This window comes from Geospiza fortis, unplaced genomic scaffold, assembly GCF_000277835.1.
Source record: "Geospiza fortis unplaced genomic scaffold, GeoFor_1.0 scaffold78, whole genome shotgun sequence".
Taxonomy (NCBI): Eukaryota; Metazoa; Chordata; class Aves; order Passeriformes; family Thraupidae; genus Geospiza; species Geospiza fortis.
The window spans coordinates 3908508-3934474 of NW_005054339.1; the positions used below are offsets into that span (position 1 = coordinate 3908508).

The following is a 25967-nucleotide window of genomic DNA, read 5'->3' on the forward strand; positions in this document are numbered from 1 at the left end:
AGTGGACAATGGAGGTTTTGCCAGCTAGGCAGGACTGAAGTCAGTGCCCTTGGACCAGTGACATCAGTTTGTTTGACATGTGTCTGGTGTGGCTGATTTTCAGTGCATATGTCACCTTCTAGAGAAACAAGTCACTGCACTCCATGTGTTTTAAAAATAAGATCTGTTTTGTTGACCTTGCTTTTTCAGCATGTCTTCTATATAAACCTAAATATTTAGGTGAAAGCAACATGCAAAGTTGTGTAGCTGAGACATTTCCATTTTTCTGCTGTTTTTTCTTGATGAATGCAGGGGAAGATAACAATTTGCCTTTTTTCCACTCCATTAAAATCACATTTGAAGCAGTCTTCTGAAATCAGTACAGTGACATTATTTTGCAAGCTAATGGCTGCTTTATTTCTAATACTTGAGCAAATGTTACTGTGTATTCATGTATGCACACTTTTGCAAATTAAATAATGCATCTGTCATTTTAGTTCTGTATTTTTCCTTTCTATTCTGCTGACTTCACATAAGATTGAGCTGGGAATATCCTGTATCTTAATTGTTTCTCACCTTTCAAAATTCACAGTTTGAAATCCAGTAACTTTCTAAGACACGTTCATTGATTTCTCATTTCCCACTATTGAACCAAATCTGCAGCTTAAAGACACACTTGGGCAGCCTGGGGTCTTAGGGATTGATGGATGGGGATGTCTCAAACAGAACAGTTTCAGCATCAAGGATTTGCTTTGTAGTTCCCGTTCTATGGAAATAAAAACTAATTGGGTAATTGTTGTGGAATGTGGGTTCAGTGTTTTCCAAATAACAACTAGTGGTATTTGTTATGAGATGTGTTTTTATGCATATTCAAGTGCAAAATAAAAGGTATTTCACTTTCTGTTCCAACATGAAAACTTTCAAACATTACCAAATTTAATGTTTAAAAAAGTAAAGTGTTGCCATGAGACATTCCATGAATTTAGGGGAGGTACATTGAGTAAATAATCTAAATTAGATGGAGTTATTTATGTTCTCCAGAACAAGCATGTGGTGCTACAGGATAGATACTCTAAAGAGCATTTTAACTTATATAAAAAATAATACCAGGTTTCTCTGTTCTGTTCTTTGAGTGAATTATTTATTTTGGATCATTTATTTGACAAAGGAAATTAAAACCGTTTTGCAACAGTTTTCAGTCAATAGACTTTTGGGTATTGAGTAAGCTGAAGATGGTAGAGTTTATAGGATTCCACTTAACAAAATCATTTTTCATTGTGTGTGTGTTCTTTATTTTTCTTCCAGATCCAGCCATTGTAAATGGAGTTTATTGGTCAGAATCTTTAAATAAGGTGTTTGTTGATAACTTTGATCGTGACCCTTCTCTCATCTGGCAGTACTTTGGAAGTGCAAAAGGATTTTTCAGGCAATATCCAGGTAGGAAGAAGAGAAGTCCTTAAAATACAGTAAAGAATTCCATGGCTGCATTAAGTGTTGTCACAAATTCTGACTGCCACAGATACTTGAAGGTTTGATTTTACTTCATCTAGTTCTTGGAGAGAATTCTAATCAACATTTTGAAAATTTTGATGTTTTTTTCTACCAGTTTATATTTGGAGGTGAAACCCTCATGATAACTCATGTACTTATAAAAATTTCTATTCAGATAGAATATACAGATGTGAAAAATAGCTTCTAAATAGGCTGTGAGAAGGAGAGCAAAAGGATTAGAGCCTTCATATAGTACTAAGGTTGAGTTCTCTGCTCTATCAATGCACACAGTAAGACTTCATCATTATTTGTTTTATTTTTAAACTTCCACTTAACCTGGCAGATTTACATTCAAAAATTTTAAAAACTTGTTTAAAGGTTCATTTTCACACCATTTGTAATAAAATGCAATCACATCGCTTGTATTATTTTTATAGAAATAGGTTAAAACCTATATTGTTGCCTATTAAGTTTTATGTTTAATCCTGTACAAAATTTACCACATTATAATAAACTATGAGGTTAAATAAACTGATTCTCAGCTTCTGTAACTTAGAATCAGGCTCACAGTGGACATTGTTCCTTTGGCTAATGTGGTTTAGCAACCCATGTTTCTCTAAGTCTTGAGTTTAAGCAAGTTCACTATACATCTGTATGTCTGAAAGTGGCTGAGAGTAATGGCTACTACACCTGTGTTAGTTTTAGGTTATATTTCAGTTCCCAAGCTCCATGATATTTCAAATATTAGTCCTTATTTCCAAGGCTATTTCTTGTTTTGTGCAAGAAAATGAGTGCAAAAAGCAGGAAGAGTTCCCCTGACATTTTTTTCCCTTGGAGATTTTTTTATCATATTTCTTCTGACCCACAACCAGGAGATGTTACCTCTTCAGAGTGATGTGAGTGGAAATTCAGAGTATGACCCGTGAGTGAAGCAGGCAGTGTAAGGGCAGCTGCTGGAGCCAGCCATGGGTCTGAAGTGCTCAAGGTCTGGAAAGGACTTGGCAAGATGTGATAAAACTTGCCAGCACCAAAGACCAAGAATGGCAAGAATTTTGTGAAAATAGTGCAGTGAACATTGTAGACCTGAAGAGCTTTCACTTTACAGTAGGCTAAAAAGGAGTGAGGAAAAAAAATTATTTCTGATTGCCCTATTTTAGGAACTTTTCTTCCCCCCAGTATTTCCTATGATATGATGGCAGTGCCTGTTAGATTAAAGTATGAAACTCCATTAACTGCCACTTAGACCCAATACCACAGATAGGTTTTCCACAGGTACCGTGAAAATTTAATTTAATATTTTTTCCTCTATTTTTTTAAACAGGGATTAAATGGGAACCTGATGAGAATGGAGTCATTGCATTTGACTGCAGAAACAGAAAGTGGTAGGCAATTGATGACTGCCAGTGTTCAAGAAATTTGAAATAATAAAAGTTCAGTATTTAAAAGAAGTTTTGTCTTTCATCTCAGGTATATCCAGGCAGCAACTTCTCCAAAAGATGTGGTAATTCTAGTGGATGTCAGTGGCAGTATGAAAGGGCTTCGCCTGACTATTGCCAAACAGACAGTTTCATCTATTTTGGATACCCTTGGAGATGATGACTTCTTCAATATAATTGCTGTGAGTGTCTCAGGATTTTTTTTTTAATACTGTTTTTCTTCCATCATTTCTAGCTATCTGTCATGTTTTACTTCACTCAAGCCACTTGAAAAATGTTGCAGACAGGTGATGGCTGACAGCTGAACCTACTGGACAGAAACATTTGTTTTTTCAGAATGGGATTCTTTAAGCATCAGAGAATTTGGGCTGTTTGTCCGTCACTTGCAATTTGAATGCCCTCAAAGAAGTAGTCTTCAGTCTGGGATTGCAAAGCATAGTTATATATATTTTTTTTAGTTTGCTTGAACTTTGTATATTACCTTAACTTTTAACTTCAGGGTGTGTCTGCCTTCCCCCTGCTTTTCCCCCTCAGCTTTGGCAATACAGTGCAAAATGCAAAATGGGTAAAATGTAAGCATTAATAGATTCAGATTTTAGCTTTTTCTAAGGCTTGCATGGCATGATAAAATGCCAGCATAACTCCTCAATGTTCATGTTCTGGTCTGAAATGTGTGTTTGTGTAAATTGTGTAGAGGGGCTGCTGGTGTTTACCAGCAGTGAGAAATCAGATCCTCAGTAGCTCCTCTTGTGTACAAGTGAGTTTTCCATGGTACAGGTACAAGTTTTAAAGCTGTGACAAGAGGCTGGTTTTACTGTACTCAAGAGTAATGGGATTAATCTTGTGGGTAAGGATGACTTCAACAAATCCAAAACTGGCATCAGAACTATGATTTGCAAGGGAGGGAAGGGAGGAGGAATTGGTTGTTACATAAATTTTCTTTTGCTGATATTCTCTTGCTAATACTTTGTAAAAAAGGGTTTTCTCTAATTTGTAAATGTCTTTAACTTCTTGAATATAAGGAAGATTTTGGCCTTTTTGTTTTCTTGCACAAGTCCTTTGTGTACTAAAGTAAATGACCTCAGAGACACAAGTGTAAATCTGAGATTGTACAGAAAAATTGAATGGTACAGAAAATGAAGTATATGTGCATGAAGTATATGTACATATACAGTGTTTTTAACACATAGCCAGCAGTTCAGACTGTCATATTAATCTCTTTGCATGATAATTGCATAATTAGCAGAAACTCATGTTGTATAAAGATATAATTACATACTTTATCAAAAAAAGAATTACTGTCCTTTAAAAAATGTGATTAACTGTAATCTAAATAATTTCTGTAAGTTAAAAGAATGTTTCAACTAGAGTAATTATGAAAATGCCTGACCAGCCATTTTTTGGTGTATGATCTGTGTTTATCAGTAGTTGGTAACAGTTACTGTGAATTATGTAGGAAGAAAAAAGAAAAGTTTTTTTTTAGGGAAAATTTTTCTTTGGGAAAATCAAAAGGCTCATCTATTAAAAAAAAAAAGTAAAAACACATGTAACTTGAATCCAAACCAATGATTTTTGCCTAAGTAGTACAGTGGAAATATTGTGCAAATACTTTTTAAAAAAGCAAGTATGAAAAAGCTAATCATCACTTTTTCCAAGTTAAAGTTCATTTGCAAATGAACTGAGCTGTGTGTAAAACACCATGGAGTCACGGAATTTTTTACATAACTTATTGTCAAATTACCCAAGCTTCTCATCACTGACTTTGTGTTGAGAAAAGGAGAGAATCCCCCACCTGAGCCTCTCCTCCCAGCTGCCCAGGCTGAAATGGTGCCCAACCCCTCCGTGGGGCAGCCCCTTGGCTGCCCTTCAGCCTCTCCCCTCTCAGGGCGAGGTGTGAGCCAAGGGCGGCTTTCCAGCAGCAGCAGCTCTGTCTCTGCAGCTTCTCACTGTCCCTCCTCACTGCCCCTTCCCTCTCCTTGCTGTCCCTTCAGCTGGGTCACCTCTGTCCCCCCCTCAGCCTGGCTCCCTCAGTGGTGTCCTCACCCTGCCATGGGTCACCCACAGCCCCCCGTGTCCAGCAGCACACCCCTTCCACCATGGCATTTTCCCATTTTCCCTTTTTCTGGAAACACATTTCCCATGTGTTTCCAGGTGTTTCCAGCTGCTGATGGCTCTTGCCAGCCCCCAGGCTGCTGTGCCTCCATGTGGGCTCCTTGCAGGGTCTCCAGGCACAGCTGGTGCTGGCTGTGAGGGCACAGGGCACTTTGTGGCCCTCTCCCACACTGCAGCCCTCCTGCCGTGCTTGGCTAGTATCAGCAATTCTGAATTTCTAGGAAGAAACCTAATTATTGTGCTAATTACAGCATTTGTCTGAGGTAATTTTTTTCTCTGTAGGTTTTCTCCTCTCTAGAACCTCTTTTAGGATGGATATGTGTGTATTTGTTTAAATAAGTAGAAACAGCAATGGAGAATGTGTTTTTATGCTAACAAGTTCAGCTGTTTAATTTCATTAGGAGGTTGATGTGCAAATATGAACCTGAAGGTGTTCATTGCATTGACAGAGGTACCACAGAAATGTAGGGGACCAAGGAGAGCATGACAGGAGTGATGGAGAGGGGGTAAAGAACTGTCCTGTCGCCTTGGGGTTCTGCAGGAAGAGTTTGTAGGGAGTTGTTTTATACTAAGTCATGGAATCATGGAATATGCTGAGTTAGAAGGGACCCATCAGCCACATCAAACCCATCTCCTGGCCCTGCACAGGACACCCCAACAATCCCACCATGTGCCTGAGAGCATTGTCCAAACATTCCTTGGACTCTGCCAGGCTTGGTGCTGTGACCCCACCCCTGGGGAGCCTATTCCACTCTCAATCACCCTCTGGGTGAAAAATCCTTCCCTGATATATAATCTAAACCTCCCTTAACTCAACTTCCTCTTGCTCTCTCACAAGGCAAATAAATAGCAATGTAAAAACCAAAAAAATTGCTTGAAAATAGAACAAACTAGCAAGAGAGACCTGTGCTGTGGAGAAGGAAGTGGGTCTTTCAGTGAAGAATGGCACAGGTAGGCTGGGCTGAACCATGAACTGCTTTCAAAACGTGCTGTGTGAAAGACACAGTGATGGGACCCAGCAAAGCCAGCCACTGTGATTTATGTTATCTGCAGAAATTGCTTCTGCGGCGTTTCTTTGACCAAGTGCCAGCAGGGCAAATGAAATTTGTCAAGAACAGCGATGTTCCAGTGATCAAAACACGAGACAACAAAGCCCACACAGGAGGCTGCTTGGTGTGAAAGCCATGAAAATCCCATACAGCTTTTATCTACAGACAAATGTTTGAGGGAGATTGTATCTTACTCTTTGTAATTCAGGCATAGCCTGCTGATGTGACAGCAGTTTCATTTGAAGGTAGGATACACATATGTCAGTCCAAGAAATCCCCTCTGTAGGAGCAGATCCCCTCTGTCTCCAGAGCTGTCCAGCTGTGCAATGTGTGCAAAAATGGATCTGCTGTGCCCTGATGGTGGAGACTGAACCTTCACACAGCACAGAGCTGAGCCTTGCTCAGGCTGACCACTCTGAGCGGCCACTCCAGATCAGTGATCTGTGACATCCTGGGCATCTGGAAATCTTAGACAAATGGCCAAGTAGCCCCTCTCTCCCCAGCCCAAAATTTGAGGTGGAATAAGAGCTTTATTAGTGTGGGAAATCTGGACAAACTGTCTGCACTCACTGTATGAAGCAAAAGTTTGAACTTGAATGACCATGACTGTCAGGATGGCTTTATTAAGCACAGTGGTTAACAGAATGAATGCTTGCATGTATTTCTGCATACATATAGATAGATATAAATGTATATATATCAGAAAGCAGAATTCACTGCAGGTCTTTCCAGAAAATAAACATAAAAGGATAATGTTAAAGATCATTTTAGCTTTCATGGGTAGGTTGTTGCAATATCCATCTGAAATTGATGGACTAGATGATTGAATTGCAGAAAAAATTATTGAAGTACAAGAGCGATTTTTTGCTGCCTATGTTAAAATTTAAGGTCAGTTCACTGGTGCATGAACAGAGATATCTGCAGCAACAAGAGAAAAGGCATGTTTTTCCAATTCACTTTGAAGTATAATTCCAAGTCAAGCATTAAATTAACAACATTATCATAAAACGAGTACTAATTTTGTCAAATGCTGAAATATTTAGAATGCTTTTATACAAACTCTACACTGAATTAGCAAAATATTAACCGAGCCAAGAATGTTAAATTAACTTTACTGCTTTAGCCACACCCTTTTAGCAAAATTGATTAGAATAAAACTATTTTTTAATTCAAAGCACAGTAGTATAGCTCCCAGTATTAATATGTAGAATTTTCCAATATAAATAGTCTCTTTTTTTTTTATTCCTACAGAAGAGACCATGGATAAATTTACTTTTCAGCGTGCCTGTAGAGCTGATGTGTGAGCTGGCTAACAAAGAGAGGCAGCCAAAATGCACCTCCATGTGAAGTCTCCAAGCAGTGGCCTGTGCTTGTGTGCCATTTGTTTGGCACAGCAAACTATGGGAACACCAATTCCTTTGGTTCCTTTTCTGGATTGGCTTCTTAGGCTGGGCTGAATTGGATAGCTGAATATGCTTTAATATAATGCGAATCTTTTATCTGTGTATTGTTGCACAACAAAATGGAAATTTAATTTATTTCTGTGGACCTTGTACCAGGCAGTTTAAATGTGACAGAGAAGAAATATGGAAAATGCTAAGGAAGATGTATACTACTTGTGTAGGTGTGCTAAAACCATACATATATATATATATAATTTATAGAATGTGAATTGTATCTTATTATAGAATGTAGGCCCACAACTCTCTAAATAATTCTATGGTTTCTCTTAGTCCACATTTTAGCCTGCTTACATTTTTATGCCTATTGTGCACAGAAATAAGAAGAGGAACAAAATAATGTGAAGTAATAAGACAGATAACTATAACTATGTAAATAAAATAATAAATATCAGTGTAATTACATGTTTAAATTACAAGAGTAACGCAGGGTTTACAAAGAGGAGGTCAGAAAGGAAGGTAATTAATTTTTAGCTCCCTCCCTTCAGCAAAACCCAGGCTATTCCCAGCTATTGTCATGTGCAAAGATGTCACACACCATGGTATGGAGCACTGGGATGTGTAACACTCCCAATGTGAGAAAACACCATGATGCAAGAACTCCTGAAAAGCCAAATGCAGGCTTTCACTGAGGTAAATTAACAAGACATCTTTACTGGGAATTGCTGGGGAAGTCAGCAGTTGTGAATCAGATCAGGAAGTTATTTCACTAAATATGAAATTTCAAATGTCAGAAGAAATGCAGGACTAAAGCCAAATTACTGATGAGGTAGTGAGGAGGTGGACAAGGGGTGAATTTCTTCACTTTTTTTACTTTAAAGATTTGGCACAATTAAAAGAAAGGCATCACCAATATTGCTATAAAATACCCTACGACAAGGGCAAAGAAATCAGATATATGCTAGGAAGCAGAAGTTCGGTGTTTTACTAGAAAGTTGCAGCTGTACTAAGGATCTTATCAAGCAGATATGCAAGTTTAAGTAGCAAACACTGCTTGAATGCAGCGTTTCAATGTTATTGTTTCAATTGTTATTGTTTCAGTGATGCATTTTACATCAGGAGTCCAGTTTTTGTGGATTTAGGCAGATGCTCTCTGGGGAATTTCATTAGGAACTGAAAGAGTTCTATCCAGTGAATTTTTCAATCTCTTGATGTTTGAGATTTTTAAAAATTATTAGCAAGTGTATCCAATTAGTAAAAAGATAAAAATGTAAATAGATCATTTAAATGCACCTTGCAAGAATTCAAACCTTAAGAAACTTCTACACTTTTTATATAAAGATTTTTCTTAGTGTGCTTTCATTTATACCTGTACAGTGGATGCACAACACAGAGAACACTTCCAAGTTATGCTTGTTATCTTAGAATACCAATCCATAATATATATATTATATACATACAAATATATATATATATATATATATGATATATATACTCAAAAAAGTTGTTAAATCTTATAGAAACCTAGTGGACAGAAACTGCAACTATTTATATGCAAGGCTTGATAGAATAGGAAGTTGTTTCATTTATTTGCTGGTGGTTATAGACATTTAAATGAAAAAAAAAAAGTGGTGTTGCTACAAAATTAGGAAACTTTGAGTTTCTTACATGCAAGTGTTTGAGCCTTTAGCATTTTATTGCACGTTGGCCAGTTGCAGACACTGTGCCTGGTATGATATAAAGATAAATATGTATGTTCTTGTAGTTTCCAATGACAGCTAGAGATAAAAGGCTGAACTGGAAAGTATCTTCATTAAAGAACATATTGAGGAAAAACCTGTGTATGGCCAGAAAAAAGCTTGGGAGTAGGGCTGGTGTACCAGAGTGTCACAGATTTTCAGTATCTTATTTTTTATGATAGAATGGAGTATGGTCTTGACTTTGGATTATAATAAGAGATGGTGTGTAGATTTGGCATTATTATTTTGCAATGACCCTCAGGAGATAGATTGGAAAGCAGTCTGAAGAAACTACAGGGGAAAGTACATCATCTGTCAGATCAATAAAGTGTTATGAGGCTGAGATGCACATGGGACACTCTCAGTGACTCTGAACTGTTCTAGAGGCCTTTGCCTTTTACTTTGTATTACCTATGGAACAATAGAGAAGTCCATACACTCTCACACATTGAAATAACATTGATGGCAATAAAACAATTAGGAAGCACGCAAATCTGCTGCAGAAATTATGTGTATCTATCATTAAAGTATTTTTTGCTTATTTCTATATAACCAGTTCCTATGGTGATGCTGATATAAATCATCTGAATATCCAGCAATAGCAAGTTACTCTGGGTTTATATTCCCTTATAGCTGAGGGCTGAGTCTGGCACAGTGCCTCCATGCAGTTCACATTAAACACTCTTCCCTGTGCAGGAGTAATTATGTGGTGATGAATGTGGTGAGCAGAGCAGTGCTGGAGTGAATGGTGACGACAGGTGTCCAAAGCGGATCCGGTTCCAGGGTCTGTGCTGCAGAGAGCAGTGGTGTTAAGCTGAAGGGAGTGGAACAAACCTGGAGCTACAGGCAGAGAGAGACAGTGAGAATTCACAGTGGCAGAGACCCCTTTTTGTTAGGAGTCAGTCATTGGAGGACTCTCTTTATTCCCACTGAGGTGGAGGAAGAAGGGAGAAAATGCTCACATTAATCTAATGAAATGTTTTCCCTGATTCTTTTTGTGTTGTTTACTGTGGATGTTCTGATTCACTTAATCCTTTATGAAAGGATGAAACCACCTAAAGCCTAGATGCAAAGTCCTTACAGTTTGATCTGTGATAACTTAGAAAGTTATCTACTTCCAAAGGAGATTAAAGTAGCGGGAGAAGGAATTCAGTTAAGGCTCTACCTAGAAAAATATTTGTTGGGGGTACTGCTTTATTAATTTGACCTGTGTTGAAAGGTTTAAAAGACTGAAACAAGTTCAAATTTCAATTAATCATTCACATTCATTACAAGTTCTGACTGTAGATGAGTTTTCTTTCTTTTTTTTTTTTTTTTAAATGCTTAGGATGCTTCTGAATGTAGGACTAGGCTATGTAGCTTTGCTACACCTTGTGAGAAAAACAGATCGTTCCTTCAAGATCTGTCACATATTCATGACTTTGTCTATAATAAGCATCTCTGCTTCACTGGAATTTTGAAAATTGTCAGTCATTTATAGGATTGATTCAATTTACAGAGTTGTTTTTGGTGTACTTATTGCAGTACTAGCCTTTTAAAATGTTAGACTGTGCCATAAATATCTTTCAGGATTTTTCTTATATCTAGAAAAGAATTATGAGTTAATTATGAGTTCAGTTTGTGATGTATCAAACATGATCTCTTAATATTATCCAGATTTCAATTTGAGGGATATTTTTGCCAGCTAGTGGTATATAGTACCCTTAAGTCCACCTGAGTTTTGGCATCCATTCAATGCTCCTTTAGAAGTATAAACCTCTGAAAATTAAGAATCATGTAAAAGGAAAAGAAATACCTCAGCCAGTTTTTAAAAATGAACAAAATCCTTTTGTTCTTGCTTTCTGTGCATATTTCATTCACTGTAGTTCTAAGTCATTAAATTGACTTGTATCTTCCAAGCTTTTAATTAAATTTTTCATCATACTTTGTATTTCCCTCTGTAGTATAATGAAGAACTCCACTATGTAGAGCCGTGTCTGAATGGAACATTAGTTCAAGCAGACAGAGCCAACAAAGAGGTAAGGAATGAAAGCAACAAAACAGTGGAGAGATGGGATGCAGTGGGTGACAATGTGCTGTAATGATCTTTTCCTACTACAATGCATTCCATTATTAAAAGTTATTAATTATTCTGCTCATGCCATTTCAAAGAGTTTTGTGTGTCTCCACAGAAAGAAAGAAATAATCTCCTAGTCAATTTGGTTGAATAAACTTAATGAGAAATTGCAGGAGTCACTGAAAATATACTGTTAATAAAGCTTGGTAATTATTTTAAGTAAAATATTTCAACCACTTTAAATTGAACTATCATTCTGTTGACAAAAATTACTGAGGAAGAGATTGCATTCTTAACTCAAAGTAACACTGAAGTTGAAGCAAAACCTCTAAACAAATGTAATACTATAAGAATAAAATAATTTAACATTCCAAATAGGTCTGTCAATGTAATAATGTATTCATTCAAGAATGTTCTGTAAAAATGTTCAGATTAGTTTCATCTGAAGAGAGATTGCACTATAAATCTGTAGCTTGAAGTTTAGTTAACTGCCTGACAGTTTTCTTCAGTGGTTCTGTGCAGGCAGACTTTAGGAGCTGAGGTAAATTGTTTATGCCATGTGAAATTATGATGGCTGAAAAGCTCTGTGATTCTTGCAGAGGGAAAGGCCTGTTAAAATGAGCCATGCCTGGTTTTAAACAGCTTCTTCCTTGCTAAGGCTTCCTGTCTTAGAGTGGTCTGTCCTTCTGTCCTGAGTCTGTCCTTTGGCTGGGGCAGTCATAGTCTTTCTTTAAGTAGTTTCCATTTTCACTAAAAGAAAGGGAACAGAAAAGTTTCAGCTGAATACTGAATTCTGCTCAACACCCAGTGTGGTACTTCACTTGCGCTCAGTTTGTCACTGATCTGTTACAGGAAGCAGAGAACACAGCTCTGAAAACACCATTTGGAGTGTCAGTGCTGTGTCTCTTCATGTTTACCAAGACAAAATGACTTTTGACGTTGTTATGCTGATCTTTACTCCATTGTGTTACTCCCAAGAGTTCTTTGCATTTTATCTATGTCCTACAGAAATTATTCTTCATGGGCCTCTTCTTTTATATATTTGATATTTACCACTGTAAGTATCTAAATATCATTTGGTTGCTATGTGGGTATGAATTGTTTTTAATAATTTAATGTTGAAGTCCCTAATTTGTGAATTGTGATGCAGCTTTCTAAATGAGCACTTTATTGTGGGTACATCAAATGAGCCACATGAAATCTGTGCAAGTTCTAGATGCAGACCTAAATATTCAAATGTATTGCCCAGATGTCCTGTCTGGAATTAATCCCACAGTTAACCTTTCTGTCATTCTGCAACTGATCAGAATGCAGATTACCCCACACCCATATGTTACTTAATATCAGATTTATTTTAATTTAATTGATAAAAAGTTTTTATGTCACCCAGATGATGCCCAGATTTTAAGAACAGAGCTCAGTTTTTCAAAAGTTCATATTTTGTTTCTCAGAGTAAATGTTGATATAATTTCTGATTAGGGATATTATTTATTTATTTGTTTAGAGAATAACTTTGTCCTTTGTCTATAAACTGAATAATATATGCAAGATTTGGGGATATAATTAAATATGAACTTTTTTCTAGTTGGTTATATTTGTAAGGTAGTTCTTGTTCTTTCCTTGGAAGAACAGAGCTAAAAAAAATACCTGAGATAGGTAGCATGCAATAGTTGGGTGCATTTGTGTATACTGTGACTTTGCCAATATGCATTTCTTTCTTATATGTGACCTTATATATTCTTATATAATTTTTCTAGACACTGTAATGAAGTTAAAAATTTATTTGCCTAAACACTGGAAGGCACAAAAGTTCCATTGTCCCCAGTATAGTTCAGAGTACAAAGTGGAGATTGTTCAAGGAGGTGGACAGCCACTTAAACCTACATGAGTAATTCAGTTATGATGCTCCTGAACCCAGTTAAAAACAGCTTTCTGAAATATCTGATACTGTTGTAAGATGTGATACTGTGTGATTTGATTGTACTGACACAGCAAATTTACCTGGGGGCCTCATCAAAAACTCACTGAATTAACTGGAGAAGTTTCTCTTGAATTCAGAGCCCTTTGGTCAGGCCCATAGATACAAGATGTCCTCAAATGTTTTTCATGTGCACATTCCAAAATTGGTCCAGAGCTATCAGAGTATTTAGCTGTGTTTTGGAACTCATCAAAAGTATTCAACTGTTTAGGCTATAATTTTTATTTCTGAGAGTCTCACAGATACACCAGACTACTTGTGTAGTTTTGTTTTTGTTTTTGGTTTTTATTTGTGTGTGTGTGTGTGTGTGTAATTGCCATTGGTCCATTGTAATATCATAGAAAAAGAAGATAAAATTACACTTTCTCAACCAGTCTTACAAGGTAAATACTTCTTTGCAAGTTCACTGGTAATAATAATAACTCTTTCTTTTCTTTTGTTTATTAAATGATGAAAAACCCAAGAAAAATATCAAGGCAAACATTGTGTTTTCCAAGCAGTCATTATCAGCATGTGAACATGTTTCGGTACTGGCAAAGTAGACCAGGAGATTGACAGGCAATGTTTTGATATAATCTATTGTTTCAGTTTACATATGTCTACATCTGCCTGATTTTTTTTTTAATTCCAACCTAGATCTGAAAATATAGCTATATATTTGGTTCAGAACTTTCTATCCATCATTTTTATGTCAAATATTCCTCTCAATTGAATGGGTGCAATGATGATAACATCTGTTAGTATAAACTTTACTAGCACCAAAAGAAATACAAGTATTTTTAAAAAGTTAGAACAATTTTTCTTTAACTGGCAAATATATATTTTCAAATGATAACTTTAGATGGAAACAATTAAAATTTGCTGTAATGGTATTTCATATTGCTACAGTTTTCTTTTATGTGGAAAGAGGAGATGTATGATGCTGGTGATTGCAGGGACTGAATTTTTAACAGTTCATGCTACCACTTTTTCATGTTGCTATTCATAGTCCTGGCCTTTCTTAAGACACATATCACTTAATGCAGCACTGTGGCTGGAAACATGCATGGAACTAAATAGTTTTACCCAACTTCAGCTTATGCTGAATAAACTTGAATTCCTACCATTTTGGCAATACATTCCTCTTTTTTTTTTTTTTTTAACCCATTATACATGAATTTCAATATAAAAAAATCCCATTAAATGACCCTTAAGGAAAAAATTCCCCCGTGACATACATGGATGAACACCCCAGTTCTTGCTAACTGCATCTTGCCAGGTTCATCTGACACCACTTGTACCAAATACAGACAGTTCTTAGAAGCAGAGATAAGAAATTACTCTGAGATGTTTGGAGCTTTTAATCTCACAAGGAAGGCAGCTGTCTCAATAACTCCAAATAAAAATTGCTCTCACAGGATCAGTACCCCAGTCTATATTTGTCTTGAAATTATTTATTGAAGAACTACTTTGCTGTCTTCCTGCAAGGCTCAGATGTTTTCAGATGGAATCTTTCCACTCTGAGGACATCACTTAAAGATGCTGAATGGTGTTCTTCGAATCTTGTTTAATCTCTCAACTTTAACAAAACAAAGAAACAGACTCCAGAAGAATAGCTGTCCTTATCACTTGCACTTCATTTGTGGAGAGCTGCAGGGCAAACCAGGTTCTCAGCAGAATAAATTAAATTATTCTGGCTTGGGGCAACCAGGCCAGGGCTGGCTGTGGGGAGAGAGCAAATCCTCCTTTTTAGGGAGGACTGAATGTGGAGTTTGCTCCTGCTGGAGGGTTCTGTGGTGCCAGCACTGCCAGCCCTGCTCCTGCCAAGCCCTTCCCAGCACAGCCTTGGCTGTCCACGGTCCAGGCGTGAGTGGATCCTGGCTTTGGGCTACAGCCAGAGCCTCTTCTGCTCCCATCCCCAGCCTGTCCAGGGAAAACCAGACCTGGGAGCATCTTCAGGGAATGGAAGGATTTGTTTGTAGGCTGCAGGGAACAGCTTCAGGCTCAGGGCTTAGAGCAGCCTGGGAAATGGGTGTTCCTTAGTGGTGTTGGTGCTGAACATGCTCATTCACATTCAGGGATGGGTTGCAGAAACTCTTATCCATAATTTTCAGGAATGTTACAGGCTTCCACAGAGCCAGATTTTCAGAAAATTCAATTAGTCTTAGAAAAGAAAGAAAGAAAAAAGAAAAAATGCTGTCTGGTGTATACATTTTCTCATTAAACACTGCCACTCTTGATCCCCTCCCACCTCTTCTCTTTCTGGGATGGAAACTGTATTGCAAACACAGTGTTCATTCCATACATTGGCTCTAGAACACTTACCATTATTTTCTGGACCATAGCAGTAAGGGAAAAGTTACCTAAAAGAAAAAAAATCTGCTCCAATTAAAGAATAAAAAAGCATTTAAAGCATTATATTTTATCTCTTATATCCACTCTGTGGTGACACTTCCCTTCAGTAATGTATTTTAGTTTCCTGTTGCAAGCACCAGGGAAGGTATTACAAAGCCAACTTCAGTTCTATCCCCCTGCTTAAATTTTTCTCTGTCTTTCAGGTAAGAACATACACCTGACAGAGTAAATCTGTACAAAGTGCACACAGAGGAAGGAAGTTGCATTTCTTTCTGAATAACATCTCAATTATTATTGATGAAGCGTTCTTTTCCTCTAGAATATGCTGTCTTTATTCCATTTGCATCTTTGCTTAAATTAAGACTTAAGATTCAACTGGAATATCTGAACTGAACTCTCTTCTCACAGCTATATCAGTAAGGGGTGAAAAGTTAGACTTCTTAATTTATATGATAATGGAGCTCAAGTTAGCCAAAGATTATTGACACCATCATTTTAAGTAAAGAGAGCAGTCAGATAGAAAAGAAAATACAGCATCAGTACTTTTACCATTGCAATAATATAGCATCAGTACTTTTACCTTTGCAATGTTCAGCCTGGCTAAAGCAATGTTTTGAAGACTGGTACAAATTTCATAGTGATTGGTGGAGCAAAAGCAGTAATGTTTTTTGAACAAGCCTAATCCATAGGGTTACTTGATCAAGACCAATCTTTTGTTAAAGCATTAATAACTCTCTGCTATATTATAGTAGATTTTTGAGGGACATTAAATAAATTTATTATCATCAAGCATTTTAACGTTTAACACATCCCTGCATTTTTGTGATGGGAAAAGAACAAAGGTTGGAGAAAAAAACGTTTTCAGCCCTGAATCTCCAGCATGTAACGTGCTTTTCTTTGAGAAAGTGTGAAGATACTTTGAAAGAAGTGAGGGTTTAAGCATCTAGACCTCTCCCCTGCTAGCTTAAAGAACAGCCAAGTAACACAGACTTGAGTAGTAAATCTCCATTTAACTTTGGTTTTTCTTACTTCTGGCAACAATCTGCAAGGAGGAGATGCCAGCATAATTTGTATAATCTGTTTAGAAACTACCCCAGGTTTTGAGCAAGTTGTTCTATTACTTTACGGTAAAACTGCTGGTTCTGTAACTGCTTGTGGTGTGTAGCTTTGAGAGGAACCTGGAATTTCTGTCAGGTACACTTCAGAGAGAATTTTTCTTTTTAGAAACCTTATTGAATGGATTTTGCTTCATGTATTTGTAAAACACAAAGTTACAACTTCAAATATGTTTGTGTTTTGATATGACAGTTATGTGAGCGGTGTTAATGTATTTGCCACAGTTTTCCTAAGAAACACATAGGGATCCCAGTACTAGAATTCTTCCAAGATAGAGTGTTTCAACTTTCATTTTACAATGGGAAAAATACAGTAATTTGTTTTTGGAATAATTACAATGTCAGGTGATATGGCAGGTGTCACTCATTCTCCACTTATTTCTAGAAGTTTTCACAGCCTAGCAATTGTCATAAATTTTTGTGTTGGCACAAAGCTACAGTTCAGTTTAGATATGTGGAAATTGTAAGCTATCCCTAATTTGCAGAACTTGCTTTAAGTTTCGTTTATCACAAAAATTAAATCTGTAATTACATTGGGTAGCATAACTGAGGTTGAAATTAATCTGTGATGCTAAATGTGGTTTGGTAATATAAAATATGCAAGGTATATTTGAATTTTACCAGACTATTTTATAATTTGGCATCAGTGTTAAACAGCTGCTACCTTGAAGTGTATCAATTTGCTATACACAAATTTAAAAAAGAGTGGGAAATAGTTCAGACAGTATTCTGTCACCGTCTGCACTTTCTCCACAAATTGCAAACATGTGGAACTGCCTATTTTAATACTAGTTTTCTTGGGCCAAGAGGTTTTCATCTTTGAGAAACTCCATGTTACAATTTAACTACCCCAAAGGAATCGGATGACAATCTGATTTAATGTAACTTCAGATTTAAAGTAACAATATTACAATATACATTCCTCTCTTATATGTTTTTTTAATGTACTATATATGGGTTGAGGACATTTCTCTGTAAATGTTTCCAGATGAAATATATCATCTTCTAGATGCACAGATAGGCATAGTAACTCCAAACTAAATCAAGAACTTACCCCAGTGTAAATTCGAATGACAGAAATAGACAGATGTAATGTATAACTTCCAAAAAGCTTTTATTTTTCTATGCAATTACCAGAAATTAAATAACCAGAAGACTGATTCAGCAAAGAAGCTGAGTGAAATTGCCAATAAGAGGTTGGTAAATACAAATTTTGCATATTGAATTTTAGTTAAGCAAATTACTTTTGCATATTTATCTATCCATCTTTGTCAGATCTCAAAATAAAAAAAATCAATGGCATTGCTTAGCTGTTAAAAACCCCAAAATAGTAAAGTCTCACTGAAGTCTACTCTTATTTTAAAACTGTCAAGCTGCTATAGTCCCTCGAAACTTTCAGGAAGCCCCTGACCACTGAAATTCGGTCTGACGTTTTCTATTGCAGTAACTAATTTACTTAAGAAGAATTTGGTTTGAATCTGAGTGTATTGAATCTTGAGCTCCTTGTTCAGCATTGTTTTTATGATTAGTTTTTCCCCAAGAACCCCCCTTCTTTTCCAACACAATGTATTAGGAAACAGAAGGGGTTGGATAATCATTACAGTCAGGTAAGCTGTAATTGCCCTGACCAAGGGTTTGGAATGGGCTGATGCCTAAATGCACTTTACACATTTATCTGTCAGTGCATGTGGGTAAACCTCCCTGTTACACAGGTGAACATCACTCTCCCACCTTACACAGGCCTTCTGACTGGTTTTATTCCTTTCCTGTTTGTGTGCTGATGTAGTCCATCTTCACAAATCTGATAAATGTTTGCCAAGTTTGTCCCAGGGCCACGTGGAGTTACAGCATGTGTGGCTAGGCATGGGAAGTAATTCTAGAAGTAGCAAAGACTCTCAGTAAAGCTGACAAAGAAACCTGGAGGAATGTTGAAGCCATTAATAATGCTTTTCTGTAGGAAGCTCAGCCTTGTCAGACAGTTAATAGCAAATATCATGCTTTTCCAGTGTAACTGTATAACCTCTGTGCATATATTAGTTGTGAGCTGTTCCTTTTTGGAACCAGTGGAAAATGCCTTATTTGTTGGCTTGAATCCATGGTCCTGTACCCAATCTAATTTGGGTATTCCTACTCATCATAAGTGGTACCTTCTTTTTGATAAACATAAGTAGGCTCCAATAAAATATTTGTGCAAAGTACTGGGACTCCTGTGGAGCATATTGGCTTAACAAGAATGAAATCAAAACTTTGGTGGTTATAATAAAAATTAAATTCAACTAATTCTGAAGCCTTAAAGTATATAAAAATAATTTTTAAAATGCATTATTTTTTTCTAGATAAGTGGGAAGAGCAGAGATGGGGACTTGATTTGGTCAGTTTATGAGAGTAAACTTGCTATTGGTTTCCTTCAATTTTGTCAGTGCCAGAGAGAGATAATATAAAGGGAAACAGGTTTCCAGGACTTCCAGAAGAGGGATCTGCCGTAGACCATAGCAAGCTCAACTTACTGAATGATGTATCTCAGTGTGTGAGGCATTAGGCAGTGTTCTCATGTTAAAATGCATTAAGGCAACCTGTGAGGTCTAATCTGTGTGCCAATGAAAAGGTGAGCCAAGCTCACTGCTGTGACACTGTCTGTCATGATGCTGGGGAATAAAACATTGGTATAATTGTGCAAATGTTTGCTACAGTGAACAGGAATGCTGGGCCTTTGGGATTGCTCAGCTGGCATCTTCTGTGCTTTTTTGTGTGTGTCTGAGGTGGGCTGGTTGTCACCACCCTTACCTGGAACTGGAGCTCAGTTCTCTGTGTTCATGTATCATCACCTGCTTTCAGATGTATTTGTTTCCTGTTTTCAAATGAAGATGGCTCTTTTCCTTTTATTCTTGTTTGGAAAGGATAAGACTTTGAAGTTTGTGGAGTATTCTTATATTATTTTAATGGAAGCCAAATAATTTCCCCCATGGTTGTGCAGACACTGGACTCTCTTTGCTTGGAGGGTGACCACTTTCCCTTTGCTTCCAGAATATAAAAATTTGTCTTCTTGTGATCATAGATACCAGTCAGCTTGCCTAATCTCAATAAACCTTGTGAGGCCATTACAGCAGTCTCTAAGATAAGAGACCAGAAAAAGGAGTTGCCTTAGAATTTCCTGAGAATTACCACAAAATTAGCAAACCATTCTTCAGGTTTTGTATGGGCTAGGTAAATCAGTGTCTCATTTTGGCTACAAGTTTGACAGCTTCTGCCACAAAGGAAAAATTCAGTTTCTGGCCTTCATCTCAGAAGAGCTTTTAAATTGCCTGCAATGACCTGGAATCAGGAAAGGAAAAGCAAATTCTTGCCTGTATTCAGATTGCCCCTTCTACCTCCCTAACTTTGCCTGTGTTCTGAATCATGAAAAGGGCTCTGAATATGTGCCAACTCCCAAGCATAGATTTGCTGAAATAAATTGCTTAACTTGAATTTTAATTCATTAATTCTTAAATACTAGTAAATCAAAAGTAGGAAACTAAGAAGTAACAAAAATGCAAGTTGCTATCATATTTTGAGAGACAATTTTACCTAATCCCCAAAGAATGAAAATTTAATGTAATATCTAACCAAGTATGATCCCAAATCCCTACAGTTGTTCATTTAACTGTGAGGCTAGAAAAAGGGAATACACTAGGGTGTACCAAAAGATGCTTTCAACAACCTCATTATAAGAGAAATTCCAACTTCAATCATGATAATTGGTTATGAATCTGTCCTCTTGTTCATTTATGCCAAAGCCATATGTACCAGTGGTGTGATTTTAATGTTCTGTGTAACTGTCCCACGACACACAGAATGTGAAGGACATTAAAAACCATCCTGGGTTTCTTGCCATTTAAGTTCTGGAAGACCTCATCCTGACTTACCTGCACATGTGGATTTGTATCCTCATTCTCCTCAGCCCATGTCTTTCAGACCCTTCTGGGTGATCACAGACACCTCCCCAGCTGAACACTTCTGTGCTTCCTCACTCAACTTCTGTGCAGCTCTGACCCTGTAATTTTATAATCAGACATCAATGTCTGATTGTCATAATTGTGTGCCTGATTTGCATTCAGAATTACCAAGATTATGCATGTCAATTAGGTATATGAGTCTGCAATTAGATATTGCACATTCTGGTATTTGCACATGGGAATTAAGCTTACAGTTGCCCGGGAATGTTTGTGCACACAGTTGGACAGATCCCCCAGTCAAACAAAGGCTCCAAAATGACAGCAAAAAGAGACTGAGGTAAACCAGTTTATTAGCAAAAAGAGCTCTTTAAGTTGTAAAGTTCAAGTATGCTTTTTGGCTCATTAAGAGCAGGGGACTCCTGCTTTTTGAGATCTGTTTGGTTTCTGAAAGTTATTGAAAGTAGAATTAAGGTTATTTTTATCTCATTCTGAAATAATGTATTCTTTTTCTTTAAACTGATATTTCAGTGGTGTATGTCTTGCCCTGACATTTTTTCTCTACTAGTTGGGTTGAAATACCCTTTTCTGTTTTGCAGCTCTTTTATACTTTTTAGCCAGTTGTAAAGACTGAAACAGCACTTCACAAAAGCACTGCCTGCCCTGCTGTTTCCCACCACACAGGGCTTCATTTTCTTCTTGCTAATTAATTGTCTTGTCTTCCTGTGTAGAACAGTTTTTAATGAGTCTAATATTAATACTGAGTTATAAACTGCATTTATACATCAATGATCTAATGATTAGAATTTACAATGACCTAAGGATTAGAATCTTTCATCTTTTAGAGGTGTGTACTCTCAAAGCTAAATGTTAGAAAAAATTCTTTTTATTAAGTATCACATTCCAAAAACCAGCAGGGAAAATCGTTAGAAATTATATAAAATTACTATACAAAGTGAAAAGAAAATATGAAGAAGATCTCTAAATAAAAACACAAAAAAACCCCAAAACAAAATTATTGGATTGAATAAGTAGCTAAAAATGTATCAAAAATGTGATGCCTTTGCATTATTATTGTACTAACACATCCTTAAGTTTAGTGTTACTTGAAGAGTCAGAAAAGATTAACTGGGAATTATTTTGTCAATTAATGTATGTGGTCATTTAAGCCTAAGAAGTTGGTCTGAAGTATTCAGAAATCCTTAATCATCGACAGGTCTGTTGTAACAACATCCTGACAAATGAAACCTTCCTGTTCATGTTTCAGCATTTCAGGGAACACCTTGACAAACTTTTTGCAAAAGGAATTGGAATGCTGGACATTGCTTTAAATGAAGCTTTCAACATGCTCAATGAAGTAAGTTCATGCTATTCATACCTTTTTTGTTTTTCACCTCCTTCTTGTTTTCCCTGAGTTTATATTCCTAAAAATGTTTGAAAATGTTTCCTGAAGTATAATCATGTATTTTGTGGAAAAATTACTGAAGTGTGTTAGTCTGCTGGAAAATGAAAAAAAGTCATCTAAACTAAATAGCAAAATGTCTTTTGATTGAAGGATGTATCTTGGAAATAGGAGCTCAAACCCAAATATTCTCAAAAAAAGTTTGACTTTGACAAGTGTGCCTGCCTTTATGCTGTGTGATCCTAGATTAATTAATGGCTCTAATTCCTGTGTATTCATCTTGAAGGGCAATATTGATTGATTCTTTTCCAGGCATAAAATCTTAAAATGAAAAAAGGAGTATCTTCTTCCACCCACTGCTCATGTGTTCAGTTAGACAGTGTGGAACTAATGCCTTCGTGTGGTGCATGCCAAAAACAACAATGGGAAAAGGTGCATGAAGTCAAGGACACTGTAGGCTGCTTGTAGAGGTTTTATAAACAATTGTGGCCACCAAATAGAGTCTTGGGAACCAGAAAAAGAGTATGAATGCCTCAGTGCAAGAGATGTTCTGTGCTAGTTGTCCAAATCTATGTAAACTGAAAAAAAAAAATCGCATTGCAGGAAGAAGACCTGACATAAGACCTGTTTTGCTTTGGTTTAAAATCTGTGAGGTAACTGTGAAGTTATAGTGATGAATGTGGTATAAAACTCTGATTAGATAATCTGATAGCTCTGAGACTAGAGGGATCTGGCATCCCATGTGCTGAATTGTACCCATGATGAGAGGTCTGTAAGATCATGATGGACTCTGATACATGTATGCTCAGATCTCTTCAAGGTGCTGTATTTATTGCTTCTATTTATACTTTAAAACGAAGTTTCAGATAGGTTCAATACTTCTTGCATATAAACTTGCAGAAATGCCAGCATAAAAATATTTTCCATCTTATACAGGCATATCTGCAGTGTCTCTGGGAGATCCAATTAGAGCCACCTAGGCCAGAGGAAAAGCTAAATCTCCCCTCAGCAGAGTACAGCAAACTATTTTCCACTTTGTCTGCAGGATGTGACCTTTATGTGCCAGAAGCCTATTTGAATTATAGGTTAACTAAGGATGTCTTTTCTTCATTAAAAAAAAAAAAAAAGTGGGTGAATGGGGAGGGGGAAGGAGTGGGTGGTGGTATAGTAAAGGAAAAAAATAGAGAAAGCTTTGTGTTACACAAATTGTCTATAAAGACTCTGGTTGGATTTTAAAATGGTTCAGGGGTTACACTAATTAAACTCAGTCAATTCTGCCTTGCAATTACCTTTCAATATTTGCTATGGCTGTCAAGACTTGAAGATGTTTGCTACTGATACCTTTGAAAAGCATGTTTAAAAATCCACTTCCAATTTCTTTCCAATTGTCAATTTAGGCAGCGTACATTGCAGAGAGGAAGAATACAGAAGTGCTTGGTACAGTAGTTAGACACCTACTATGTCATGTGACAACTGCAATTATCTCTTTTGGTGACAAATGTGCTCTTTGAAGTGATTACCTTTAAAAAAATCATAACCAATTAAATAAAATTCTGTGACATTTCAAAGACTGTTAATCACAACCAACTGCTGTAAATGTCAGGATGCATTGAAATTTTTGCTGCTAACTGATGAATCACTGAGTTAATTGTAGTTCATCATAAGCCCCTTGTCATTGTTATTATTATGGAAAACACTTTCATCATTCTTGCTATTCAATAAAATTAAAAGTTTTAGACAAATATGAGAAGATATTACTCATCAAAGTATTTGAATTTAATCTCATTCTTCAAAATATTCAGATCACTGTGTAGAATAATGCAGATGCATACAGAGTGATGTTTTAAAATAAATGTACAAAGGCATTTCCCCTTCATTAATTTCTCTTTTCAGATACCTTGTCACTTTTAAAATATATTGTCCATGTGAGGAAGATATCCCTAGACAAAGTAACTTCACCTTTATGAGAAAATAATGTCTGTAAGATCATGAAGGAATCCTACTTAAATAATTCTGGTTCTGGTTAAGACTGGAAAACCTGTCATGATGGGAGAATTTTGAGTGACTGCCTTGCAAATTACACAGAGGCAGTGATCACAACACAGCTAACTCTGTAAATCCACATTTGCTGCCCTTTTAGGCAGAGTGTTTCTGGTACTGTTTGCTGAGGTTTCCGTTGGATGAAAAGGAAGCTGATCTTGAGGAGAGATGCAGGTGATAGAAATGGTTGTTGAATGTGGGTGTGGTTACTCAGATACAGAAATGTGAAGGCAGAAAAGACAGAGGACTTCTGGAACCCACCACCCACCCTTGTCTACTGCAGGCATTTCCACAAAGATGCAATTCTTAGGAGAACTTTTTTAGAAAAAGTGGGTTTTAGAGTTTGGAAAACAGTGAATATGTAAGGGCAAACAGAATATGAAAACAGTGAATATGTAAGGGCAAACAGACCGTGGAAATATTAAAAGACAGAGCTGTTGGTAGTCCATATCAAACCAGAATACTCTGAATAATTTTTCATGACTGCAGGAGCAGAGTCCCTGCCAGGTAATTCACCTATGAACACAGGCAATGCTTTTTAAATGGAACCACCCTGTTCTGGGTGCTGAGGTGGGACAAGGTGATTCTTGCTTGGCTTTCTCAGCATCAAGAGAGGGGTGATAGGATGAAGTCTTGCCTGACCTCAAATGTGATAATGTACATGAAAACTACAAGAAAGTAATTGTAATATCCCATTTATTGATATTTTCATAGATTTTTTTAAAGTGTTCACACAGAGAAATTAAAAATCAAATAATTTTAAAACTTTGCACTTTTTTTTGTCCTAAAAGATGGATGTTTCACCAAAGTTCCTTGAATACATAAGGTAATTTACAGACAAATAAGAACCTATTCTGCAACCAAAGGAAATGGAGACACATGAATTCAGACTCAGAGCACCAACTCCAGAATAAAGAGATCAAAGCTTATATAATGACAATGTGTTAGCTCTTTGACAGGAGAAAATCCCATTTGTATAAGGATGAAGCTTCCTTTTCTTATGCCAGAGGATTGCTGATTGCTGAGTACCTGTGCTCGAGTACTGCACTTCAGCACCCTGAATTACTTACATGTATTCATTTTGGTAATAGGAGAATCTCAGAGTGTATAAATATGAACTGGGTTCTCCCAGATAAATATTTAAAGGAAAATAGCATATGGAATGTAATCCTGAGTGAATATGAATGAATGCCATATGAATAGTCAGATGTGTCTCAGGAGTTGTGTATCTCCTGTACTTCTCAGAAAAATCATCATTCATTACTTTTTTTGTGCAACGTGTTTCTTTAAAATGATATTTAAATCAAAGCAAACCCTATGGATGCATTAGTACTCATCATCTATAAAAACCAGGGGAATGCCATTTTAATTTTGGGTAGTGCTACATTGATGTATGTTTCTTATTTTTCAATTCACCAAGAACATAAAATGTATGATAAAATGTTTTCAGCCTGAATATTTTCAGCTTCTTCTAAGGATGCTAGAGATGTGACAAAATCCACGTGTGATCCTGTCTTCATGTAACAGGGATGTGCTGTTCCTAATGGTTGTTTCCTTTTGCAGTTCAATCACACAGGACAAGGAAGCATTTGCAGCCAGGCCATAATGCTGATCACTGATGGAGCTGTGGACACATATGATACCATATTTGCAAAATACAACTGGCCAGACAGAAAAGTGAGTGTATTATCACCTTTACTGAATGGGAAACCCAAAGCTTCATATCCAGTCTAAAGTGTGTATCTATTGAAAAGTCAGTAACAATCTTTCTAATTATCTATAAATGATTTTGGATCACTAATTTAAAAAAATATGATGCTCATATAGTATTGCCTGAGGATAGAGATGGCCTTTTACTGTTGTAATGGTCTTAGGTTAATAAGATATAAAGGCACTGTTTCCCTCCA

The 25967-nt window shown here is 36.7% G+C and overlaps 1 protein-coding gene across 1 annotated transcript in view; it reads left to right on the forward strand.

Annotated features, from left to right (window-relative positions):
* CACNA2D3 (calcium voltage-gated channel auxiliary subunit alpha2delta 3) overlaps window positions 1-25967 on the forward strand; it is a 385100-nt gene that overhangs the window by 170102 nt on the left and 189031 nt on the right. The window contains exons 6-11 of the mRNA XM_031058245.1: window positions 1285-1416; window positions 2792-2852; window positions 2938-3088; window positions 11150-11224; window positions 21886-21975; window positions 25624-25737. Coding sequence (XP_030914105.1) covers window positions 1285-1416; window positions 2792-2852; window positions 2938-3088; window positions 11150-11224; window positions 21886-21975; window positions 25624-25737 — 623 coding nt within the window. The remainder of the gene's footprint in view (window positions 1-1284; window positions 1417-2791; window positions 2853-2937; window positions 3089-11149; window positions 11225-21885; window positions 21976-25623; window positions 25738-25967) is intronic.